General features: G+C 43.9%; 1 protein-coding gene across 1 annotated transcript in view; it reads left to right on the top strand.

The window, feature by feature from the left end:
• Positions 1-2,691: 2,691 nt before the first annotated feature.
• Gabrr2 (gamma-aminobutyric acid type A receptor subunit rho2) overlaps positions 2,692-25,827 on the top strand; it is a 50,732-nt gene continuing 27,596 nt past the window's right edge. Inside the window, exons 1-2 of the mRNA XM_076858431.2 lie at positions 2,692-3,037; positions 10,917-11,023. Coding sequence (XP_076714546.2) covers positions 2,850-3,037; positions 10,917-11,023 — 295 coding nt within the window. The 5' untranslated portion in view covers positions 2,692-2,849. The remainder of the gene's footprint in view (positions 3,038-10,916; positions 11,024-25,827) is intronic.

Below are 25,827 nucleotides of genomic sequence, written 5' to 3' on the forward strand. Positions count from 1 at the left end.
GCATTGTTAATAGACCAAAGGTGCAAACCTACATGACCAACTAATGAATGGATCAATGTTCTATCTAAACCATGGAATATTATTTGCCTATAAAAAAGAATGAAGTGATGAAACATACTAAATATAGAAGTACCTTGAAAACATGGTGAGCAGGTATAAAAAGGCTGCATATTGTATGATTCTGTTTAAAGTCTCTATAATAGACAAATCCATAGAGAAAGATTGGTAGTTGCTAGGGGCTAAGGAAAAGAGAATGGGGAGTGACTGTAACTGGGTATGGGATTTTTTTTTTTTGATAGACATATAATACTTTATTTTTATGTTGTGCTGAGGATTGAATTCAGTGCCTCACCCATGCTAGGCAAGCACTCTACCATGGCACTATAATCCTAGCCCCTGGGTATGCGATTTCTTTGTGGGGAGATTAAAATATTCTAAAATTAGTGGTGATAGTTGCACAATTCTGAATATGCTAAAAATCACCCGTTAAAAGCATGACTTTATGGTATATAAATGATAATTCAATAAAGTTGTGGTAAAAAGTTATACCATCCATCTGTGGTTCTCTCTCTACTGTTATCACAATAGTTCTTATGAACTAGTCATACGAATAGTAACAAAACAACTATTTCTTGAAAATTAACAACATCCAGGCACAATTCTAGGGTTCCGGTTGGTCCTTTAGAGACTTATTCCAAGTGGAAGAAAGGAAAAAAATCTTTTTGAAAAAAACCCATAAAAAAGAACTTTGTTCTCATATTTTACCGCTAAATTTTAAAATTTCTGATCTGGGTTTGATCCCCATTACTGCAAGCAATAAAAGAAAAATTCTCTGGATAATTCTGAGAAATAGCCAGATTTGGGAACCACTGAAAGAGAGCCCCTGTACAAATGCATTCCCACTCCCATTGTGATTTATAATTACAATTTGTAATTACATTGTAATTTTCCTTCCCAGCACATCCCACAACCAAAACTGCACATGTCAGGAGTGATGTCCAAGTTGGCAGGTTCAGTAGCTGTCCCCTGCTCTCACCTTGCTTGACCTCTTCACTGCACTGACTGTTAACTATCCTCTTCCTGAAACTCTGCCTCTTTGGTTTCATAGCCAACTTCTTGTTCTTCTCTCCTTTTGTTCTGGCTGCCCTATGGATCCTTCAAGAGTATCAGTTCTGCAGGGCGCAGTGGCAGATGCCTGTAATCCTAGCAACACAGGAGGCTGAGGTAGGAGAGTCACAAGTTCAATGCCAGCCTTAGCATTTTAGAGAGGCCCTGTCTAAAATATAAAATAAAATGGGCTGGGAATGTAGCTCAGTGGTAAAACACCCCTAGGTTTAATCCATAAAATGAAAAGGAAAAGAAAAAAAGCATTGATTTTCCAAGATCCTGTGCTGAAACATGGGCTTTTTGTATGCCCCTGAAAGATCTCACTCTTTCTTGGGGTTAAACTACCATCCTATCCTAATGACTCCAAAACTATTTCTCCATTCCATGCCTTTTTCCTGAGCTCCAGGCTCAGACTCCAGCTGCTGCTGGCCATCTAGAAGTCTGATGTCTCCTCAAACTCCACTGGTCAATATTTATCTCATCTCACCACCACGCTTGCCCACCTAATAATGGATATCATCAGTTATTGGTGGTACCCTCCAACTAAACTTCCAGACCTACCTGCAAATGAGAATTTTGCTGTCGTTGATTTCTCTCTCCCATTCTCTCATCACCTAGAGTAGGAGTCACCAAATGTACTCCACTTCTGAACTAACTTGGTAATCTCATTCCTCTTCTTTTCTCCTTCCCTTCAAGAAGGATCTCATCCATTTTAGTTTTTATAGTTTTCCTGTTCCAACTTATCCCAAGTAGGGATTCCTTAAAAAATGAAATGGATTGTGTTGTCCTGCTTTGCTGTTTTCGATTCTTTCTTCCCTACAGGATAAACCACAATTCTGTTTCCATTCTGCCTCTCCCTCCTTGCCTCTGTTCCCATCTCCCTACATTCCCACCACACTAGATTCTCTATTTCTAGGACACAGAAGCAAGCAATAAACAGTTTTTAAACATGCAGTATTTTGTTCTGCAGTTAAACCTAACTGTATGTATCTCTGCACTTCTAATGTGCATAATTCCATATTGCAGGACAGGAATCAAACCTAATTTATGATGTTTGACTTCACACATTTTCAGGGTCAGAGACCAAAGTTAATTTAACACTCATGATAGAAAAAAAGAGTTTACATAATCATGAATTTTCATTTCATTTTTGCTCTACAAAACAGGAATATGTTTTATGATTTGATAAAATATGTTTTCACTGAAAACAAACAAAAAAGTGTGTATTGGGGGGAAAGCAGGAATCCTTCGCCATAAGAAAAGCACATTCTTAGACCAAGAAAGAAAGCAACATTCTGAAAACAGGTCATTCATGTGTTTCTCAGCATCTCCTGAACATGTTCGTGCACTCCTCTCCATGCACAAATCCACGCTGACTCCCTGCTGATGTGACAGACTGGTTTTATGCCGCCAGAGAGATGGATTAATGATCTCAGCAAAAAAGCTGGCATGTTCAAGAGATTTAATTTTTTTTTTTTTTTTTTTTTATATAACAGTTTTAGCCAAAGCCGTTCTAGGATTGAACGGAAGCAGAGTTTCCCAGGAGGGCAAACTTCTTGACTAATGGCCAATCTCTAACAGCACGGAAGGCAAAAGCCTGGTGTTTGTGTCATGGCCTGGTGGGTTGTGTGTGTGGGTGGAAGAGGCACCAGAATCAAATAGTGACTCGGGAAATCAGTCTCACCAACCATGCCCTTGCAGCCCCTCGGAGCAGCACCGTCGGGAGGCTGAAGACGGAATCAATGGTTGAGCCAGGGAAGACCTGCCCCATTGAAGGTCACTGGAAAGCAGGCTGTTGCATCGTAGACGTAGACAAAATGCCTTATTTTACAAGACTCGTTTTGTTTTTGTTTTGCCTGATGGTTCTTGTGGAGAGCAGAAAGCCCAGGAGGAAGAGATGGACAGGACAGCTGGAAATGCCCAAGCCAAGGTAAGGTCAGGAGGGAGGGGAAGGAGGCCACTCTGCAGTAGCAGCTGTGGCACAGGGAGGAGAGCTCCCCAGGAGGGCTGGGGGATACACCTTAAATGTCCTATTGGAAGCCTTTCCCAGACAGAAAAAAAGCACAAATACTGTGTCGCACAGCAAGAAGGAAGCTGGACTAGATTGAGCCTTGTGTTCAGATGCCTCTGTCCAGCCACAGCGTTTTGAATTAAGGCAGATAGGCGTAGATGGTGGGTAAAAATTTTTTTACCCTTCTTAGATTGTGCTGCTTTGTTTCTCAGGATTATGTCCAGTAGGAACTATCTATAGAGGCCTGCTAATTACAATCAAATATTTTGGCATGAGGGAAAAAAAAATATATATCTATATCTATCTATCTATCTATCTAACCTGAACTCCTAGGAAAAAAATGTATAGCTAGGCTTGTGGCTCAGTGATAGAGCATTTGCCTAGCATGTGTGAGGCACTGGGTTCAATTCTCAGCACCACATATAAATAAATAAAACAGAGGTCCATCAACAACTAAAAAATTTTTTAAAAATTATATGTATAATATTTGAAATGATGCCTACAGTGTATATTTACTTACAGATTATATGCATATACTTTTATACATATGTACATTAAATTAAGATTTGATTGCTTCCTTATTTTTAGGAAAAATACAAATAAGAGTTATAATCCCTGTCTCTGGCACCCTGTGGAGACTGCTTCTCTAGGAGACATAAATATTCTGTAAGGCCTATTCGAACTCAGCCTGAAAGCAAACAGATCAAATCTTCCAGAAGGAGAGGAAAGAGGCCCACCCTGGAGGGCTTATCCTGGTTTCGTGGCTAGAATCATAGGCTTGGAAGGACCTTAGAGGTCACGTGGTCCAGCCACCTCCCCAAGCTCTAATTTTAAGCAGTGTGAGCAGGGGATGTGTGAAGAGGAGGATCTGGGGTCAAAGGAGATTGGGAAATCCTGGTGTAGGTCATTTTAAACAGATGTCTTTGCAGCAAAACTTCTAAAGACTTCATTATGCAAATAGACATTGTGAAACTTGAAGGGGGGGGTAAGTGTTGCAGTATTTCTTAGAAACAACAACAACTGTCTTGTGGAATTCCTGTCCCCTAGAACATGCATTAGGAAATTGCCCACAGGGGCTCATTTTACAGGAGCATAAACAGTGACTCAGAAGCATGAATAAGTTATACAGTGTGCTGGTGGCTCTAAGGACTAGAACATAGGTTCTCAGCGTACTAAGACTGGAGGAAAAGTATCATCTGAAATTGTCTATCCCCGAGAATGGTACTGGGGTTCAGCCCTGGGATTCTCAGGGACCTCAGCTGCAGCATCTCTATCACATCTCAGAAGACCCAAGAGTCTCATTTCCAGGCACCTGCATGGCGGGAGTTCAGCTTGAATCTGACTCTTAGGGGCAGAACACTTTCTTGAATTCATCCCAGGAAGTGTTAAAGTGGGAAGAGATGAATATACATATTCAAAGAACATAAAATAATTCTTGATCCAAGGCTACCGAACACAGTTCTGGGCATTTCTGAATCTACCTGGGAATGCACATGGTCAGAAAATTACATAGCTGTATCTCCCTGTGACAACTTTCAGTCAAGCCTCTGACACTTAAGTTTCCAAAATTACTGTAATTATGGACACAGAGGAGGTACACTCTACTAGTCAAATGACCAACTCTTTCTGTTTAGTCTTACAGCACTTCTTGGAAGTCCTGATCACACACTAACAGTCATACACACACATCACACACCACACACCAGGTTTCATAGTCACACACACAGTATACATGGTCACAGTCACATGCCCCACAGATGTCCTGCACCCATAGTCACTCCCATGTAACACACGGTCACACTCACACACACTGTCAAGACCTCTTGTATCCCGTCAGCCTTCTGGGCATTACCCTGGCCAAGATGCTCATGCACATTAACTATTCTGCTTAGCAGTGGCTGTTTTGATGACTGCTTTCAGTTTCCTGATCCTTCATGTCCCTATTTATTGAGTCACTGCTGCTCCCTGAGTGCTTGCTCTCAGCTGTTGTTTTGTTCTATTCTTCCTGCTTCCTCTCCATGTTATCCCCCCTCCTCGCCGACTATTGCACAAGTTGACCTCGTGACCACATACTGGCTTTCCTTCTCCCTTGAGAGCTGAAAATATAAACCAAGCTCTGGACCGTGGGAGTCTTTGTCCTCTCTGGTCTCAGAGCCTGGAGTCCTCTTCATGTTTTATGTTCCCATCTACTGCCTCCTTGGGACACCTGCCTTCTCTTGGTTTGCATCATGTTCTGTTTTGCTGGACCAGTAAACACATTCACCCTCTGGCTGCCCAGTGACCATGACCCTTTGCTAAGAGTCTGGGGAAAGAAAAGGAGTTAAAATGTTAAGGGAGCCAGGTTGAGACGGGGTTCTGTCACTCTCTGGCCATGTGGCTGTGTTTCCTAATCTTCCTGCTCAGTTTCTCCTGCTGAAGAGGAGATATGAGAAAGGGGTGAGGTGTGTCTAAACCCACAGCCAGGGCCTGCACAGAGAAGGGGTGCCATGTGCCAGGGCATGGTTATCATGATAACTACTGTTGCCAAACAGACCACAACAACATGACCCAACCCTGCTTGCAAAGGCATGGTGATCACATTTTCTTTTACTCTCACCTCCTCCTAAAAGGCTGGGTTTGAGTCCTGTGAAGGTCTGGCTGACCTGCTGTGGCTCTGAGGGCTAAGGCTGCCCATAGTGAGTGCGGCCATACCTGTGAGAGGATGAATGGAGCCCCTGCTCGGGCAAAGGGCCCAGGCTAGGATCTTGGTGACTTGAGTTATCAAACAACTGGTCCCTTACAAAAATTTTGAGCCCTTAATGGTGGTGGGATTTAAATCTCCTCTCTCTCCTTGGGGTAGTGGCATTCTGGGACTTCCGGTTCCTTAATCCTTCTCTAAATAGATGTGGAGACTGTGTTGACAAGAGGGATTTGCTCCTGTGAGGCAGAGGGGCAGTGAGCCGGCTGCACTCACAATTTAATGTCTATGATCTGCTAAGCCCCTGGCTGAGCTCTTCATCCGCCTTCCCTGGTGCCTTTGCTGGGGTTTATGGTCACGGCCCCTCACACTGTCACTACCCAGAGAACCAGGCCTAGTCCCACTTGACTCCTGGAGGCCAGGCTTGGGGAAGAGATGAGTGAGTGAGGAAGTTCCTGGCCATGACCACACACACACTCCAAGTGGCACATCCAGCTCTAGGGGATGAAGTTCAATTGAAATTTCCCTCCTGGTGTGTGTGGCTACAGTGAGTCTTTCTACAAGCAAATCTGATTGTGGCCTCTTCCTCTATCTGCTCAACACCTTTGGTTGCTTTTTAATTGCCTTTGGATAAAGACAGACTTCTTCATGTAACTTCCAAAGTTCCACCTGGCCCCAGTGTGTCCCCGCAGCCATACTGTCTCTCAGTTCTTTCTGATCATCATCCACTCATCCTCCAACAGAGGTCACTTCACACTTAATACGTCCCACATCAAGCTGGATGTGTTGTTTGTCTTTTCTTCCTTCCTTCCTCCCTCCCTCCCTCCCCTCCCCTCCTCCCTCCTCCTCTTCTCCCCCTTCCTTCCTCCCCTCCTCCCTTCCTCCTCCCCCTTTTCTCCTCCCCTCCCCTCCTCCCCTCCTCTCCTCCCTCCCTCCTCTCCTCCTCCCCTCCTCCCTTCCTTCTCCCCCTTTCCTCCTCCCCTCCTCCTCTCCTCTCCTCCCTCCCTCCTCCCTTCCTCCTCCCCCTTTTCTCCTCCCCTCCTCCCCTCCTCTCCTCCTCCCCTCCTCCCCCTTCCCTCCTCCACTCCTCTCCTCCCTCCCTCCTCCCTCCTCTCCTCCTCCCCTCCTTCCCTCCTCTCCTCCTCTCCCTTCCCTCCTCCCCCTCCTCTCCCCCCTTCTTTCCCTCCCCTCTTTTCCTTTCTACCAGGGATTGAACCCAGAGGAGCTTAACCACTGAGCCATATTACTAGCCCTTTATTGTTAATTTTAAAAAAATTGAGACAGGGTCTCACTAATTTGCTTAGGGCCTCACCAAGTTGCGAGGCTGCCTTTGAACTTGCAATCCTCTTGCCTCAGCCTCCTGAGCTGTTGGGAATACACTCTTGCTCTGGATGTGTGGTCTAAATGCCTCTAGGACATTCAACAGCAGGTGTTCAGTTAGGTGGTTGTTGGATGTAAAGGGCTAGAGCAGAGAGATGATGATTACTTAGTAACCCTCAGCATATTGATGACAATATAAACCACTGGCAAAGGTAACCCTGATGAAATGAGTGCAGGGAGTGAAGAAAAGGTGGCTAGGACAGGGTCTTGAGGACCCTGGATGGGCTGAGGAGGAGGGGAGGCAGCAATGGAGACTGAGAGGGCATGGTAGGTAGGAGGAAGCCTCCCCTCCTACTGCTTTGTCCTAAAAGACAAAGTTTTTAATGGAGCCAGGTTCTGCCAGTTCTAGCAGGGCCACTGCAGGACCTGCGGGTGGGCATGAGATGGGAGAGAAGTGCTGGTGAGTGAGGAGGGGACAGCAGTGTTGGAGCTCATCTTTGGGAAATGAGTGTTTCTTGTAGGAGGGAATAAGTTTTTGTGGGGCTGTTTTGTTTGTTGGTTGGTTGGTTTTGGGGCAGAATGCTTAGGATGGTGAAACTGTTCTGTATGATGCTGTCGTGGTGGCTGCATGTCCTTATGGGTCTGTCCATGTTCACTGACATCCATCACCAAGAGTGAACCCTAATGTAAGCACAAACGAGAAATATGCCAGTGCAGGTTCATCACAAATGCACCACTGTGGTGGGGGAGGTACACCTGGGAGGGCAGGAGGTAGGTAGAAACTCAGCCATGCTGTGAACCTAAGACTGCTCTGAAGGTTAGGTCTTCAAACATTGTTTTTAAAAAGGAAAGAAGAATATAACACCTATATTGCTACCACTGTCAATAAATTTTGCATGAAGTGTGAGTTAGAGGAGAACAGGGGGTATAGACAGTTTTTCTGCCTACAGTGCAGAAAAAGTTCAAGAGGGGAGACTCTGAAATCGAGATTGAATGCTAATAGGAGTGCACAGGGAAAGAGGGAGAAGCTGAGGAGCTGGGGGGTTGAGGGCAGAACTCAAATGGCTCTGTGGGGAGGAGGGTCAGGCATGTCTGCTGAGCCCCTAGGTCCTTCAGAACCGCCATTGCTGAAGAATGTGAAAACAGGGCAGTTTGAAGATAGCAGCAGGGTTCAAGGGGTAGAGGGTGAGTGCATTTGAAACTGAATGAGCTGGGTGAGGAGGCTTTGCTCACAGCTAGACTGTTCCAGGGCACCACCCATGCTGTTCTCTCTTCCTTCAGATCTTCTCATAGCTCCCCATCTCCCTCCCTCACTCCTTCCTGGTCTCACACTTCTCTGCCACCTTCTAATGAGCTCTCTACCCCAACCCATCTCTCTTCTTGTCATTTTTTATGGCACTTGGCACTTCCTGGAGTTACGTTATTTATCTGTCCACTTGTTCAATTGTCATGTCTCCCACTAGGTTATAAGCCCTGTGAGGACAGAGCCCTCCCCGTGACTGGAACACAGATGGGCAGAACAGTAGTGCATAGGAACATGTTCAGCAAATGAACTTCAGGCCAGCAATTGAGGAACTGTGCCACCAGAGTGTGGAAGGGCAGTCTATATGTATGTCGACATTTGGGAGGGACAAATGCTCAGACAGTGGTGCCAGAGCCCTCACTGGAAGTGGGGAATGACTGGGAGGTCTAGGGCTGTAAAAGGGGGCCAGGCGGTTCCCAGAGTGGGGCTTACAATGGAATCTGTTTGGGGCCCTGGCAACCCAACCTCAACCAGTTAGTGCAGAACTAACAAAGGGTTTTTGCATGTTGCGGAAATGTTATATATCTGCACTGTTCAGATTAGTAGCCACTAGCACATATGTATGGCTCGTATAACTGAGAAACTGAATATTAATTTAATTTTAATTAAAATTTAAACAGTCACATTGACTAGTGGCTACTTTATTGATCAGCACAGCTTTGATTTCCCTTTGAATCACACCATCTGAGGCAGAGCTGGTAGAGAATGAACATTAAGAATTTCACAGGGAGAGGTCTCCAAGATCCCAAGAGGGGAAACATGCTGCCTTCCTCTTAAACAGTTTAAATTGGAAACACACACATTTGTTTCAAGAGCGAATAAAGTGTAACGACATAGAGAGTGAAACTGGGGTATGTACAAATGAACACTCGAAACCTCTTCGTTTATTTCTGAAAATCTCCTATATGTTGCGTGTAGCAGAATCACAGTCCCTGAGAGACAATCTGGTTCTTTCTGCATGTGAATTAGTTTTCTCACCTTTTTACACCTAAATCATCAGCATAAACAGGAGCTCTGGGCAATTCCCTGGACTGTGCCACAAGTATTGGGTTTAAGTGTATCCTAGGGGTTCTTAAACATGGCTGTACCTTGGAATCACCAGGGGTTTTGAAACCTCTCAGTGCTGTGACCAAACTCATTAAATCTAAATCTCTAGGCTTGGGACTGGGTAGGCATCAGTAGTTTGACAACCCCCCCAGGTGATTATTGTTAGTAGCAAGGTTTGAGAATCACTGGTCTAGCCAACAAGACACAAAGCCAGATAGAGCTTATTGTCGCAAGGGATTGCACTATCTAAAAATGCTTAGTTGAGAGCAGTGCTCTTCAGCCTTGGCTCTCTGGGGATTAGCCGGGGAACTTTAAAAAATGCTGATGCTCAGGTCCCACTCAGAGATATGGATTTGATTGGTCTAGGTTGTGGCCAGAGTACTAGGATTTTTGAAAGCTCCAAGAACGACCCTAATATGTGGTTAGGCCTGAGAACCATCTGGATAATTTTGACCAAATAGGCTAAAATGAAACTGGTTAAAATTCCTTCTAAAAGCCATTGTCCTGTCATGCTGATCCCATTTATTGAATACCCACTGTGTACCAGGCATTGTGCTTAGTATGACAGACACAGAGCTGAACTCAGACCCAACCCTTTTAGAAGGTTAAGTGAGACACATGTAAAATAACTCAGGTGTTAGGCACAAGCCAGTGAGCCTGTAGGAAGAGCAGACGAGGTGCTGTGGATTGGGTTGGCTGTGCGAGGTTTCCCTCTTCTCTTCTTTTTCTCTTCCCCCTCCCACTCCCGTCTTCTTTTCTTCACTTTTTTTTTCTGTCCTTTTCTTTCTCTTTTTCTCGTTTGGTGATAACCTTGTCAGTAGACAATTGCTGTAGAGTGTTCTGGATTTGACTGCTTTGGGATTGTGTGTGGTTGAGGTGAAGTCCAGGGTCTAGAAAGAACCAGGGCCTGCAGTGCTGGGTGGCAGCTCTGGCCGTCACCATCTTGCTGGGTGTTCAGAGCAACTCAATCCACCCGTGGCCATGACCTGCCGGCTTCGCCTGTCTGTCCTGGGATGGAGACCCCACAGGGCCTCTGGAAACCTGCCACTGGGACTGATGGAAGAAGCATCAGGTCTGGCTGGATAAAATCATTATTTTAAAACTTGGACCACATTTTCCTCAGAAGCATATTAATCACAAAACCAATACTATAATAACACATGAGAAATTAAAAAAAAAAAAAAAAGCATTCCCCAACACTCAAACCCACTATTTTCATTCAATCAAAACTTTTGGCAAGACAGTTTAGGAGCCTTGTGCCAAGTAGAATGCTGCTCTGCCCAGGAGGTGGTCCACCTTCGGAAGGCCTGGTCCTCAGGGTGGTCTTCCTGTGAGGGTTCTATCGTGGTGGTGGGGTCCTTCAGCCCTCCCTCTCCTTGGCTGAGAAGGACAAGGCAGGATGGAGAAAAGTTGCCTACAGATAGATCCTGTTTTCTGGTTTTTCTTTGCAGTAACTCTTACAAAAAGAACCTCGACATGACCAAAATCGGAACAGGAAAACCTCAGCAGCTTCTCAGAGTGGATGACCACGACTTCAGCATGAGGCCAGCCTTTGGAGGTAGGACCGTGTCCTCCCCTCACTGATGGGTAGGCCTTGTCCCCAGGGCCACTGCACATGCTGCCCCTTCTGGTTCTCTCAGCCACAGTCCCTCCTGGGGGCAGGTGATTTTCCCCCTCACAGTCTGAGAAGGCCCCCCCCCCCCAGCTTGTGGAATCACTCTTCCTTGAGTAGAGAGAGTGGGCAGGAAGTGGTGGAGCTGTTAACTGAAGTAGGAGTCGGTGACTCAGCTGTTTACCTTCACAAAGGAGGCAAGCTGCTGCTGCCAGCTTTCTTTTGCTAAAAAAAAAAAAAAAAAAAAAACCCAGCAGGCAGGGAGGATCTGGATATAAAACAGTTCCTCTGCTTGGCCGCTCTGGCTAGCTGGAGGTTTCTGAGCAATCTAACACATTATAAAGACCCCTCAACACACCTGACCCCAAAGGAGTGATGCTGTTGGTCAGGGAGGGGAGGCAACACTGGTGACTCCTCAGGAACTAAAGAAATGCCACAGGGGACCCTGCCTCCTAGTTTGGGCTGCCAAAACAAAATAGCACAGGCTGGGTACCTATGAAACAATAGAAAAATTCCTTCTCCCAGTTCCGGAGGCTGGAAGTTCAAGATCAAAGCACTGACATTCTGGGTCTGATGAGGGAGGGCCCACTTTCTGGTTCATCCATCGACAGCGCTTTCTCACTTCACATTAGGAAAGGGGTGGGGGACTTTTCTGAGGTCTCTTTTATAAAGTCACAAATCCCATTCGTAAAAGGGCCCCACCCTCATGGCCTGATCACCTCCCGGAGGTCTCACCTCCCCGTACCACCACCTTTGGGGTTAGGATTTCAATGTATGCATTTTGTGGGGACATAAACAGTCAGACCATAGCAGTTGCCTGCTGTCTGGCCAGGTGGGGAAGAGGGTAAGCAAAGCTGGTGACAAGGGATCCTTGGGTCAACTCCCCACTTGTACATGTGGGGAAACTGAAGCCCAGAGTGTTTCAGGCAGAGACAGATCCAGGCAGGCTGATTTCCTTTTGCCTTTCTCTCTGCCCTTGATCCTTTCTCAGGACTCATGGTTCTCTGGGGGCAGTAGGAAGGAGTAGGGTGACCTTTAGGCAGGTCACCAATCCTTTCTGAGCCTCTGTTTGCTTGTTTATAAAATGGGGACAGTAATCCCTAAGAATGGGACTGTTGTCCAGATTAAGCAAGATAATGTATGTAAAGACCCTGACACATATTCGTTCTTGTCCCCTCAGAAAACCCAGCTGTCAGACCTTCCTCTTGTGTGACTGTTAAGGGATTAAGAAATTAATTTATCCCAGAGGCCTTTACATTTTAAAAGGCCCTAAATTCCCTGAGCTCTGGCACCTGCTAAACAGATGGAGAAGAGTAGGCGGCAGATTACAGTCCTGTGATTCCTCGTTCCCACCGGTAACCTCATTTACCCTCTCAGGTCAAGAGGACACCACCAGATTTCTGGTAGTTCAGATTTCCTCAGGGCTCACCATGGGCAATTCTGCCAAGGAATTTTATAATAAATTCCTTTTACTGAAAGACCCACTTTAAAATGGTTGTTTCTGCTCCAAGGAATCTAAGTGAGATATCCCTATAAACTGGAAGCCCCACCTTGCTTTTCTAGAACAGTGCTGGTTAAGAGTTCAGAGGGTTAGCGAGGTGGCTAGGAGCAACCACAGCAAGAATGTAAATGACAGCTAACTCTGTTATAGAGAGCATCGGTGCCAGGCATCACTTCGACCAAGGTACTTAAATAATGTAACTCCCGCCCCCCCCACCAAGTACTGGGAATCAAACCCAGGTTCTCATACATTCAAGACAAGCCCTCTACTAAAGAGTTGTGTCCCCAGCCCATATATGATCTCCCCCCCCATATATGGTTTTAATGTAATCCTCTCATAAACTCTTTGAGGTAGACAATATTATAATTCCCAGGTAAGGAAACTGAGGCACAGAAAGGTGAAGTGAGTGGCCCAGGTCACACTACTGGGAAGGTTGAACCCTCCCACTTAGCCAGTCTCTTGTCTCTACTCGAATGTCCCTTGATGCAGAACTGGAATAGACAATAGACAAGGGAGGCTCTAGCCACAACACTTTTAAGGTTCCCTCCAAAAGTTTTATTTTATTTTATTTTTTGGTGTGCTGGGAGTTAAATACAGGGCTTTGTGCATGTGAGGCAAGCACTCTACCAACTGAGCTATATCCCCAGCCCTATTCTATTTTCTTTTTATAGTTTAATGTATTTTAATAGCAAACTTACAGGAACAGCACAGAAGACAACATTAAAAACATGTACTTGCATGTAGGACAACTCAGAAAAGTCTAGTGAATGGGTGGCATCTACTGTGATAAAAATGCTACAAACACCATTTAGTTCCCGTCAATAAAAAATTTACTTGTTTTAAAAAATCCAAATGCTGGCATTGTCCAGAAAGTTTTAACAGTTTTATTTATAATTGTTATAAAGTTGAACTACTGAAACTTGTTCACTGAAAAATTTTGACTTTCATTAATGCTCTATATGCCTGCATTTATGTTAAAAATTCACACACAGGACTGAGGATGTAGCTAAGAAGTTAGAGTGCTTGCCTCACATGCACAAGGCCATGGGTTCAATCCCCAGCACCTCAAAATTAAAATTAAAATAAATAAATAATAAAATAAGATAAAAAGAAAGAGAAAAAGAAGAAAAGAAAAAAATTTACACACAATGAAAATGGAAAACCGACCAATACCTGATTTCTGTCCACTGTTTTTTCATTCGCAATCATATACTTAGGTATCTTTTGAGCCTTTGAAAAAAAATATCTAACTTCAGAACTACCAATAACAGGAAGAGAAAAAAATTTTTGAGAATGAAATGTTCCCCATCATAGTGAATTTTTTTAAATATTTATTTTTTAGTTTTAGGTGGACACAATATTTTTATTTTATTTTATGTGGTGCTGAGGATCAAACCCAGTGCCTCACTCATGCCAGGCCAGCGCTCCACCTCTGAGCCACAACCCCAGCTCCCATTATAGTGAATTTTTTAAAATATTTTTTTTAGTTGTAGATGGACACAATATCTTTATTTTATTTATTTATTTTTTAATGTGATGCTGAGGATTGAACCCACTGCCTCACGCACCCAAGGCAAGCGCTCAACCACCGAGCTACAACCCCAGCCCCCATGATAGTGAATTCTTAAGCATGTTCTCCACAAATGCAATGTGCTAGTTGGATGTCTTTTGGCATAATTGTTACACTTCGGCATGGATACCACACAGGTTGGTGTCTTCAAAAAGGCCAACCAGATAGGCCTTGCCTACCTTCTGCAAAGCACGAATAGCTGCACTCTGGAAGCGCAGATTTGTTTTGAAGTCCTGAGCAATTTCTCGCACAAGACGCTGAAAGGGGAGTTGCAAATCAGAAGTTCAATGGATTTCTGATAACGTCTAATTTCACGAAATGCCACAATACCAGGCCTGTAACGATGAGGTGTCTTCACCCCTCCAGTAGAGGGTGCACATTTGGGAGCGGCTTAGCCATGGTAGAAAGACCTCCTTATTTACCTGGCTTCTCCTTTAGTAGGAGCCCGGAAACTAGAGGTGGCACTGGTGTTAGAAAACCACCAAAAGTTTTCTTTTAAAATCAGAACGAAACTGAAATTTCAGGCAGAAGAAATCATTTTACTATATACTATTAACATATTCATCTTTATACCCATGCAATTGTTAAAATATATGTATTTTTTATATTTTATATACTTTGCATGCAGGAAGAGGTCCCTGAAGGCAAAAGTGCCCAGGGTCCTCAAAACTCCTAAGTGGACCTGCCTCATGGAGGTTCTGTGGGGTGAGTGTGCCTGGGTGTGGGTGGTATAGAAGTCCTGTGACTAAAGCATACTGGTGGCAGAACTTTTTTTCTGTAACCTCTGCTGCAAAACTGAAAGCCTTATAAAAACAGTCTCTCCTTTGGGAGAAAGCAGGAGCCAGCTCTCAGGAATTCCGGGTGAAGGACTGCCTGCCTCATTCCCAGAAAACCTGGCCCTGAGCAGAGCCATGTAACCAGCTGCACCCCAGTCGGGGGCTCCTTCCCCAAGACCCATTTGAAGAGCACATTGGACTTTCTGTGCCCTGATCACTGCATCTGCTGGGCCCATTGGTGGGGGTCCCCAGAATGGGGAGGGTCAGGACAGTCCTCTACCCCTGCCTAGGTAAGCTTCTGACCCTCAGGAAGGGCTCTGACCTTGGAGAGGGAGGCCCTTGCAGGGGAAGGAGACTTCACCTCCCACCGAGTGCTTTAAGACTTTAAGACACATCAGCTGTCAAGATTGCAGTTACCAAAGCAGAGTGGGGACACCCCTCCCTTTCCTAGATGTCCAGTTGTCACTTGGATGAAACAGGGAAGGGAGCACACATATGGGGGCTCCATGCCACCTTTAGCCCATAAGTAAAATTTGCTGTGCTGGGAATCCTGGCTAAGCAGGTAAGACGGGAAAATCCCATAAGGTGGCCTCCTACCTGTGGCTTCAATTGGTCTTTATAACCTATAATTCCTGGGGGCATCTAGAGATGGCTTAGAGCCAAGGAATCTTCCTTCCAGGAGTCCCCATTCCACCCATGCCTCTATCTGGGTCTCTATCAGCATTGCTCAGGGTAAGGGAGCTGTGAGGAAGAAGGCTGGGCAGATAGCACATAGGTGACACTGTGCAACTCTACAAGGTTCTGATGGGTGTGGTGGTGTATGCTTGTAATCCCAGGGGTTTGGAAGGTTTAGGCAGTAGGATTGCAAGTTTGAGGCCAGCCAGCTTCAGCAAATTTAGTGAGACTGTAAGCAATTTAGTGAGTCTCTGTCTTAAAAAAAAAAGGGTGGGCGGGGGCTGGGGACTTAGCTCAGTGATAAAGTACCTCTGGATTCAAGTCTCAATATCCCCCTCCAAAAAAAAAAAAAAAAAAGTTTCCCTGTGACAGGCTCCTGTTTAGCAACAGAGCCCAATATCCCCTCCTCTAGCACCATGCACACTGAGCAAGGCATTTAAAACAAGATGTCCCCAGATAGCACATTGTTGTGGGTGTGTCCTCATTCCCATCTTTATTACCAAAGAGGACTTCCTTGTGGATTGATGTTTAAAAGTAATTGAGGAGAGGAAATTGTCTAAGATGAGATACCCTTGGATAACCTTTTCAGTCTGGGAAGAGAAAAGATTAAAAATCTAGCAGCTTCCTAATAATCCCAGGGATCAGTTGAAACAAAAATACCTTGTTTAAGCAACCAGCTGCCTGATGCAGTTGTGTGCCCTGGTTAGAACTTCCAGAGGCCCAGGGTTTCTCTTCCATTTGTTAGGAAAAAAATTTTAAATTAAATTTTAATTTTTACAAGTTGTAAAATATTGTGCATTTAAATTTATATAGTTTTGTTAATCATACCTCAGTAGAGCTGAAAATAAATAAAATTTTGGTGAAATATACGTAACATAAAACTTACCATTTTAACTACTTTTAAGTGTACATTTGGCGATATTAAGTACCTTTATATTACTGTGTAACCATTGTCACCATTTCCATAATGTGTTCATCTTCCCAAACTGAAACTCCAGAGCCATTAAGCAAAACTCTCTGTTCCCCATGGCAACCATTATTCTAGTCTCTGTTTCTATGATTTTGACTATTCGAGGTACAGTTTTCAATTAACTTTTGTGACTGGTTTATTTCACTTAGAATAATGTCTTAGAAGTTCATCTGTGTTACAACATGTGACAGGATTTTCTTCCTTTTTAAAGTGGAATAATATTCTCTCGTATGTTTATACCACATTTTGTTTATCCATTCATCCATGGATGGGCATATGGGTTGTTTTCATATTTTGGATATCATGAACAATGTTGCCAGAAACATGGGAATACAAATATCTGTTTGAGACTCTACTCTCAATTCTTGTGGGTTTATATCCAAAAGTGGAATTGTTGGATCATATGGTCACTTTTTTCTTTTTGAGGAATAGCTGTGCTGTTTTCCACAGTACTGTGGCATTTTACATTCCCACTTGCATGGTGTCGATTTGGGGGCGGGGCTAAAAAAGGGGGGATACATGAGATTGAACCCAGGGGTACTCAACCATTGAGCCACATCTCCAGCTATTTTTTTTTTTTTTTTTTTTTTTAATTTTGAGGCAGAATCCTGTTAAGTTGCTTAGGGACTCACCAAGTAACTTGGGCTGGCTTTGGACTTGCGATCTTTCTGCCTCAGCCTCCTGAGCCACTGGGCCTACAGGTGTGTGCCACACCCCCAGTCACAGTGCTGATTTTTAATTCAAACTGTGCAGATTAAGTGAAGAAAGGATGTAGCACCATGGATTCTTTTGAAATATAAACAAGCAGTTTGTCAAAATGGTTGGTGGCAATAACGTAGGCAAAGTTTTCTAACCAAAATGTTTTTATCCATAAAACAAATATGTATTTTTTGAGCTGCTACTATATGTTGAGCAGGATCTTAGCCCTCAGGACTCAGGAGTAAGCAAGTCAGGCATGAGCCTTAGAGTTTATGCTTTATTTAGGGGAACGGAGCATTTCATCCAGGGTTAATGAAATCCTCATGGGGGAACAAATTATGACGGCTGCTAGGAAAGAAAGTCCTGGAGCTGTTGGGGTACCATAGGGAAGGGCTGCTCTGAGGAGAGCCACTTTTGCCTGGGAAGCTCACATTATTGGAGTCATTTTTATATTCTATTACTTTATCTGAAACCACATATTATTCTCAAGCAGCTAACAGTCTCCTGAGGAAACATTGGGGGTTTAAGTGGACTCATGCATCACAAGAGCATATAGGATGTCCCAGCTGATGCAGTCCGGGAAGTGAGGGTATGGCCCATTCTGCCTAGAGAGAGAACCTGAAATGCCTGCATTCAGGAGGCGACACCTGTAAGGAGTGTGGAGCAGGTGTAGCGTGAGCCCTTGAGGGCCAAGGGAAAGTGGGGAAATAATCCAGGGAGAAAGCGCTCATGTGAAGCCCCAGCTCAAGGCCAGAGGCCTTATTAAAGGATTTATCTTTTTTTTTTTTTTTGGTCACATTTTTCACTTGCAAACACACTTCTACAAATTACTATACTGGATACATGTTTGTGAAAAACTAATAAAGGGGCATTCAGCACCTGGAGTGCTAATTTCTTCCAGGCCAATGACCAAGTAAAATAGAGCAACAAAAAAGTTTACCTACACTGAACTCTTTTGTAGAAACTCTTTTGCTGATACTCCGAAAATCAATTATGGTGAAGATTTCTGGAGAAGCTTAGTTAAGATTTTTCTGTGGAGGAGGGGGGGTGCCACTCACTATACCTTCTGACCAACATCTCATTTCCCTCATCCCCAGCCCCTCACAATCACCTTTCTTCTCTTTGCTTTTGTGAGTTTGATTATTTTAGATCCATACACTGCTCAGACAGGTGTGTTTGGAGACATGAAACTTAAGAAATTGGTCAGATACCCTGTGGAGACTATTCTAGGCATTTAGAAACAATTGGGTAATTGGAGTTGGGTCAGAGATGAGGCTCAGGAGAAGACTGTGAGCTGTCAGAGAGCTTGTTGTGGGAGGGGTTGAGTGTCTGCCAGGAAGATAGGGGCCTGAAGGCTTCAGGTGGGAAAGGAGGAGTCTGGGAGAGCTGTGACCCAGAGATAGCAGAACAGGAACTTTCAAAGAGAAGGTCACCCAGCGAGGAGAGGTTTTGGAGCCCAGGAGAGCCTGGAAACTGAACAGGAAAATGGGGAGACTGAGGTGGAAATCCCAACCGCTGGTGGAGATGGTCTAATGGAAGTTTACGGAGGTGGCTACCGGGACTGAGCCACCTCCTGAAGTAGTCCATTGGTTCTCAAACTGGAGTGTGAATCAGGCCCACCTGGCGGGCTTGTCCTAACCCCAGAGGGTCTGATTCAGTAGGCCTAAGTTGGGGCCCAGGAACTTGCATCCCTAACAAGTACCCTTGATGCTGATGCTCTGGTGGAGGGGAGAGCCCCTGGGTCTCACCACCATCCCCAGCTCCCTGCAATTAGATAGTCAGACGCCTGCCACCAAGTGGAGAAGGCAGCACTCACCACCAGAAAAGTCAGGCTTAATGGTAAAAGTGAAGTTCATGATTAAATCCGCTAACAAGGGAAAAGATCTTATGGCCTTTATTTAAAATTCATTCAGACCCTACAAGAAGCCCATAATGGGAAGGAACATGAAAAAAATGCAAAGCCTAGCCATACAAGCACAAGTACAGAAAATGCTCCTGCTCCAGCAATGTCCAGGACAAGCCTGGTCACTTCAGGGCCATGGCGGGAAGGGTAGTTCAGCTGCCTGGCTGGTTCAGGGTGTCTGGAGAAATGACAACTGATTCTCCATCTTTACAGAGGCAGGGTAGAGTGCACCTCCTCACTTGGAAGCCTGTCCCCCACATACGCTCAGGCCTCCTAATATCTCAGGGAGGAGAAAGAACTTCAGAGATGGAACATAGAGGCAGGTGGTAAGGGCAAGGCTGCTCACAGGGTGGTGTGTGTTCACAGAGAACAAGGCTGTTCCCTGGGGAATTCCATGAACATAGTTATTCCATTAACATTGTTTATGCAGGCCCAGGATACGAGATCCAATGTTCTCCCCATCCACCTCAGATAATTCCTTCGCTTCACTTCATCTCTTATTTTCCTTTCCTCTTTTTTTTGGTGGTGGGGGAGTGATGGGGATTGAACCCAGGACCTTGCACATGTTAAGTAAGCATGTACCCCTGGGCTACACCCTCAGCCCTTAATCTGTTTTTTATTTTATTTTATTTTTTAATTTCTTAATTTGTTTTGTTTAGATAAAAACATATTCATTTTCTATACATTCTAAAGTAATTGCCACAAACTCAAGGACTTAAATTAACACAGATGTTACCTTACTGTTCAAGCATTCTGAAGTCCAAAGTGGTTCTCACTAGTTACCATCCAGGTATCAGTCATGGCTGTGTTCCTTTATAGAGGGTCTGTGGTGAATTGTTTTCATGTCCTTTCTGGCTTCTAGAGGCTGCCACACTCCTTGGCCCTGGCTCTCTGCCTCTGTCTTCAGAGTCAGCTCTTACATGTTCTTCACCTTACTCTGATTTTCTTGCCTGCCCCTCTCAGTCCACATTTAAGGACGTGTGTGTTCACCATGGGCGCCCCCACTAAATAACCCAGGACATACCCCCTATTTTAAGGTCACCTGATTAGAAACCTATGTTCATGTGCTATGCTAATTCCCTTAGCCCTGTAACCTCACGTGTTCATAGGTTCTGGAGATGAGGATGGACATCTTTAATGGGAGGTAGGGTGGGCATTATTTGCCTACTATAAACACTACAGTAAAGTACACACATCTTAGCGTCTGGCTTGAATTTCTACATATACAAACATTGATGATTGAAAATACTACCCAGATTAATATGCAAAACATTCCCTGCTCCCCAGAAAGCTTCCTCATGCCCTACCCTATCAGTTCCCTGGTCTGCCTGATTTCAGGAGCACAGAGCTGTTGCAGGATCTTGGGAATGTAAGGAATCTGGAAAAATCTGGGAAAGTGAGGATCTGACAGGAGGAGACTGGAGAGCAGAAGTGACTATTTTTCTGATCTCTGTCTCCATGAATTAGTTTTTATTTTATTTTATTTTTTTGGTTTTGGTTTTTGTTACCCAGGATTGAACCCAGGGGCACTTTACCACTGAGCCACATCCCCAACCCTTTTTTGATTTTTATCTTGAGATAGGGTCTCACTAAGTTGATTAGAGCTTTGCTAAATTGCTGAGGCTGGTCTTGAACTCGTGATCCTCCTGTCTCAGCCTCTGGAATTACAAACATGCACCACTGAAACCGGTCTTGAAGATCAGGATCAGGTACTTGTTCCCTCCAGTGTTGAAGACTGAACACTCAAGAAAGAGTAAAAATTAAAATTGTTTTTAAGAAACAGAACAGAGAGAGAGAGGGAGACTCTTCTGGAGAAGAGGGATCCAGAGCTGGTGCCTGAGGGAGTGGGAGTGGGTGCTCCTTTTATAGATTTTAAATTTCCTTTTTTCTCCCTCCTCTCTTATCTTGCCTACATGACTAAGGGCAGGAAGAGAGCCTTCCAAGGACCGCCCCCCACCCCCACCCCAGGTTGTTAGCAACCAAGTGGCTTTTCCTTTTCTTTGGTAATTAGCTACCTGCCCTTTACTGGTCTTACCACCCTTCCTGGCTCTCCAAGAATTATTATTAATTTTCTGTGTGCTGGGGATTGAACCCAGGGTCTCATGCATGCTAGAGGAGCGCTCTGCCACTAAAGCTAGAGCCCCAGCCCAGTTTTGCCTATTCTTGAACTTCATATAAAAGGAATCAGACAAGGCTGGGGTTGTGGCTCAGTGGTAGAGCGCTCACCTAGCACTTGTGAGGCCCTGGGTTCCATCCTCAGCACCACATAAAAATAAATAAATAAAATAAAGATATTGTGTCCAATACAACTAAAAAATAAATAGTAAAAAAAGAAAGAAAGAAAGAAATCAGACAGTGTGTGACACTCTGTCCTGAAGCAACCTGGTCCATTATTGGAATTTTCAATGTCAATCTGTCTTTCTGAGGTTTCTACACATATCATCTTTTGTGACATAACAATAGTGCAATTCAGAAAGTCTCTTCCAATAGTTGGAAGTCTCTTTCAAATAGTTGAAGACTGTTCCCTCAAAGACTTAATTTTTATAAGATCTATACATTATGCCCTTCAACATTTGCTAATGTTGTATGGCCATGAATACATAAATATGCAAATGTACCCATGCCCTGAAGTTCTCCCTGGGTCTGTGCTGCTCACAGGGTGTGTGTGCATGTGTGCCTGCACCCATGCTTCAGGTTCCAAGTACAATTCCTCCTGATGAGGCTGCCTCATGCAGAGCCAACGGAGTCATTTCTTCTCTTCTTCTAGAAGCCTACGGAATCTTTTTCATGTCCTTCCAAATCATTTTATGCATGCAAGTAAGTAAGCATATATATTCCCCCCACTTCACTTTTTAGACTATTTTGCTATACATTCTCGTGTATAGCTATGCATACTCTGTTGTTCTATGGTCCATATTCTTATGCACTTTTTTTTCTTAACATATATCTTGGAAATCTTTATCAATTTATATAGAACTTCTTCATACTTTTAATGGTTGCTTAATATTCCATTGTATGGACATATAATTCTTCATTTCATCAATGTCTTATTGAAGGACAAAATATTTCAAACATTTTGCTATCATAAATGATATGTAAATATGTCATTTTTGTATTTTATGTATCTTTAATTCTGACATTGATAAGATTCTTTGAAAGATACAGAAAAATTCCTTGATAAAGAACAGTATCTATTGAAGACAAGAATGCTTAGCAAACTAGGATCTCCTGATACAAGCAAAAAGAATGAAAATGGAGTAGAAAAAATGGGCAAAAGACAAACAGACAACACAAGAGATGGACTCCTTGAGGTTACAAATACATAAGAATGCTTAAGCTCATTGGTAATTAGAAAAATAAAAGTTAAAGCAACAGAGTTCTATTTTTTTTATGGCAAAATGTGAGGCTTTATTGAGAATCTTGCAAGATCAGGTGTTGAACGGGGAGCAGGTACACCCCTGAGGCTGTTACAATTTGCATTTTATCCCCTAGAGTGCCAGGTCCCTCCCTCACTTCCTCACTGAGTACTATGGGGTTCTCAATCTCCCTGCCTGTCACCTAGGTTTTACTGTCTCCTATTGGATTATTTAAGGAAATATACCTTTAATTATTCCCACCTTCCTTTGTTCTCTGGTGGCAGGAAAGCCTTTCTGGGATTGAGTGCAAACAAGGCCCATCCTTTCCCCTTCCCTCCTATTTGTCAAGGGGCTATGAATCTGACAAATTGGGTGTAAACCCCTCCTAACCATTCGTTCTATTTCCTATTCTACTGATTTTCTTACACATTCAGTAATTGTATTTTTAAGACTAAGCTCTATATTTTGAAAATGGAAAACTGGACTTTCTATTTCCAACATTATTCAGTCCCATTTGTACTCAAAGTGAATATGAGATACTAAATTTGGATATGTGAATCAAGAGGAATCTGATAAACTCAGATCAAAAGCCTAACTTAAAGTATTTTATAAAACAGTACCTTAGAGTTGGGGTGAGAAGTGCAGGGTTTGCAAGAGATATGGAAGACAAGGTTCTGATGATCCTTTTAAACAGATGGCAACCTTCATGAAACTATGCTAACTTATATTTGTCCCTTCACTTATTATAAGCCAGAAAATGTGTGTGATTTATTTAAGGATTTTTTTTTCCAGTACTGGGATCAAACCCAGGGCCTCTTACCTGCTAGGTAAATAAACACTATCACTAAAATGCATCCCCAGACCTGTATGACCTGTTTAATTGCTCCTCTTGAAAGGAGAGGTAGGTCACATGTTGACCAGACACTTTCTAACTGTTCTCTCAGCTGGGACTTACTATGAGGAACATGATTCTGCTTTGCTTATCAGTGCAGGCTATGTCCTTAAGAGGTTGCTTGTTTCTGCCTTTTCTTGCTAGAAATACAAGTCATAAACTTGGTTTTCATTTCTAGGGAAAACATTTACCGATATCTGCTTTGTCTTTTATATATATTTGTGTGATTCTTTTTTTAAATTTTTAAAATTTTTATTATTAGTTGTTCAAAACATTATGTAGCTCTTTGACATATCATATTTCATACATTTGATTCAAGTGGGTTATGAACTCCCATTTTTACCCCATATACAGATTGCAGAATCACATCGGTTACACATCCACTGTTTTACATATTGCCATACTAGTGTCTGTTGTATTCTGCTGCCCTTCCTATCCCCTACTATCCCCCTCCCCTCCCCTCCCCTCCCATCTTCTCTCTCTACCCCATCTACTGTAATTCATTTCTCTCCCTTGTTTTTTCCCTTTCCCCTCATTTCCTCTTATATGTAATTTTGTATAACAAGGAGAGTCTCCTTCCATTTCCATGCAGTTTCCCTTCTCTCTCCCTTTCCCTCCCACCTCTCCTCCCTGTTTAATGTTAATCTTCCTCCCCGCTCTGTTCTTATTTGCTCTCCTTATATCAAAGAAGACATTTGGGCAACAGAGTTCTTGAGAAAGAACTTTATACACATCAGAGAGGCAAATATTGGAAGGCTGGATCATGACACATGAAGCCCTTGTGAGCAGCCAGTGAGCAGGGTCATGTGTGGGGCACACTGGTGGAGTAGGCACCATAGTCACCAGGAGCCCAGATCCACCTGACTTCAGAGCACAGAGCTGTTGCAGGATCTTGAATATGTAAGGCATCTGGAAAAAGCTGGGAAAGTGAGGGTCTGACAGGGGGAGATTGTAGAGCAGAAAATAGTCACCAACTGGTTGGCTGAAGCCTGTTGGAGTAGGCAGGTTGACTTTGAAGGAAGGCACACTTGTGTAGCTGTCTATGAGGGCCTGGTGGTGGGTCAGAGGTACTTTCTAGGATCCCATCAAAATTTACCTGCCACACTTTCTCTTCCAAAACAAACTTTCACAGGCCCTGTGCTACTCAGATATATTTTTATTCCCTGTTCCCCAAGCACAATAAACCATCAGATTTTTTTAAACTGTGACAGGGATAATGATGAATATTGAGGCAATGTGTATTCATCTGCAGAATATCTTTTTTTTTTTTTTTTGAGGGGCACTGGGGATCTAACCCAGGGTTACTTTACAACTGAGCTATATCCCTAGCCTTATTTATTTATTTATTTATTATCTTGAGACAGGGTCTCACTAAGTTTCTCTGAGCCTCATTAATTTACTGAGGCTGGTATTGAACTTGCAATCCTGTCTTAGCCTCTGAGTTGCTGGGATCACAGGTGTGTGCCTTGCGCCTGGCTCATCCACCAAACATCTAATCCAAATAATTCCAGGCTCTCGTATCAAGAGCCAAACCTACGTAGTATGTTGAGTTTTCACTGTGAAGATAAATGCCACTTTTCTCCTCAAAGCAACAATGGGAGATGGAATGTCTCTGGGAACTAGATGAGGAATTCCTGAAAGACATGAAGAGGACATAGGAAGCTATCCCCTGTGGGGGCAAGGGGACACAGATAGGCAGAGTATACCTCTTTCTGCAGAGCATGGGGCTCAGTGGTAATATCCATGTGTGAGGGGACCTGGGAACTTTGTGGGTGTGGTGGGACCTGCAGGCTGGCGGCCCACTGCCTGGGTGCAGCATGGGGAGATTGTGTGTGTGTGTGTGTGTGTGTGTGTATGTGTGTGTGTATCATTTGCTGCCACACTGATCATGAGTGAGGAGTGGTGATGTACTTGTGGTGCAGGGAGGTGATTAGACCGAAGAGCCAAGGTCCAGCTCCTGGCCATCCCTGGTCTTGCAAGGGCAAGATGAGCCTCTAAAAGCCCACACAGGCCTATGAGCAAAAAAAAAGCAATGAGGTGAACAGCAGACCAGCACGGGCTTCAGGTCTGCACTCAGAGGCTGTGGCCTGGAGGACTTCCCTGCTAGAGGCCAGAGGACCATGGATTTGCCACCACAGATGGCAGCAGCTGATGAGAATCCAGAGCAAGTGCTTAGTGGGGTTCCTTTCTCCTCTAGGACACAGAGTCAACTAAGGTGGGAGGAAATGAAATGCTTCATTAACTAGACACGACTGAGCTGCTGTTAACTGGTAAATAAAAATTTCCCACACCTAAGACGCACAGGGTTTTGTGAGAAAGATCAAAGAAGCTGCCTTTTAAAACAAATTATTGTTTTGCATATCTGAGAAATGTGGGTTAATGATCCACCTTGCTATACTATGCTATGT

This window comes from Callospermophilus lateralis, chromosome 6 (assembly GCF_048772815.1).
Source record: "Callospermophilus lateralis isolate mCalLat2 chromosome 6, mCalLat2.hap1, whole genome shotgun sequence".
NCBI lineage: Eukaryota > Metazoa > Chordata > Mammalia > Rodentia > Sciuridae > Callospermophilus > Callospermophilus lateralis.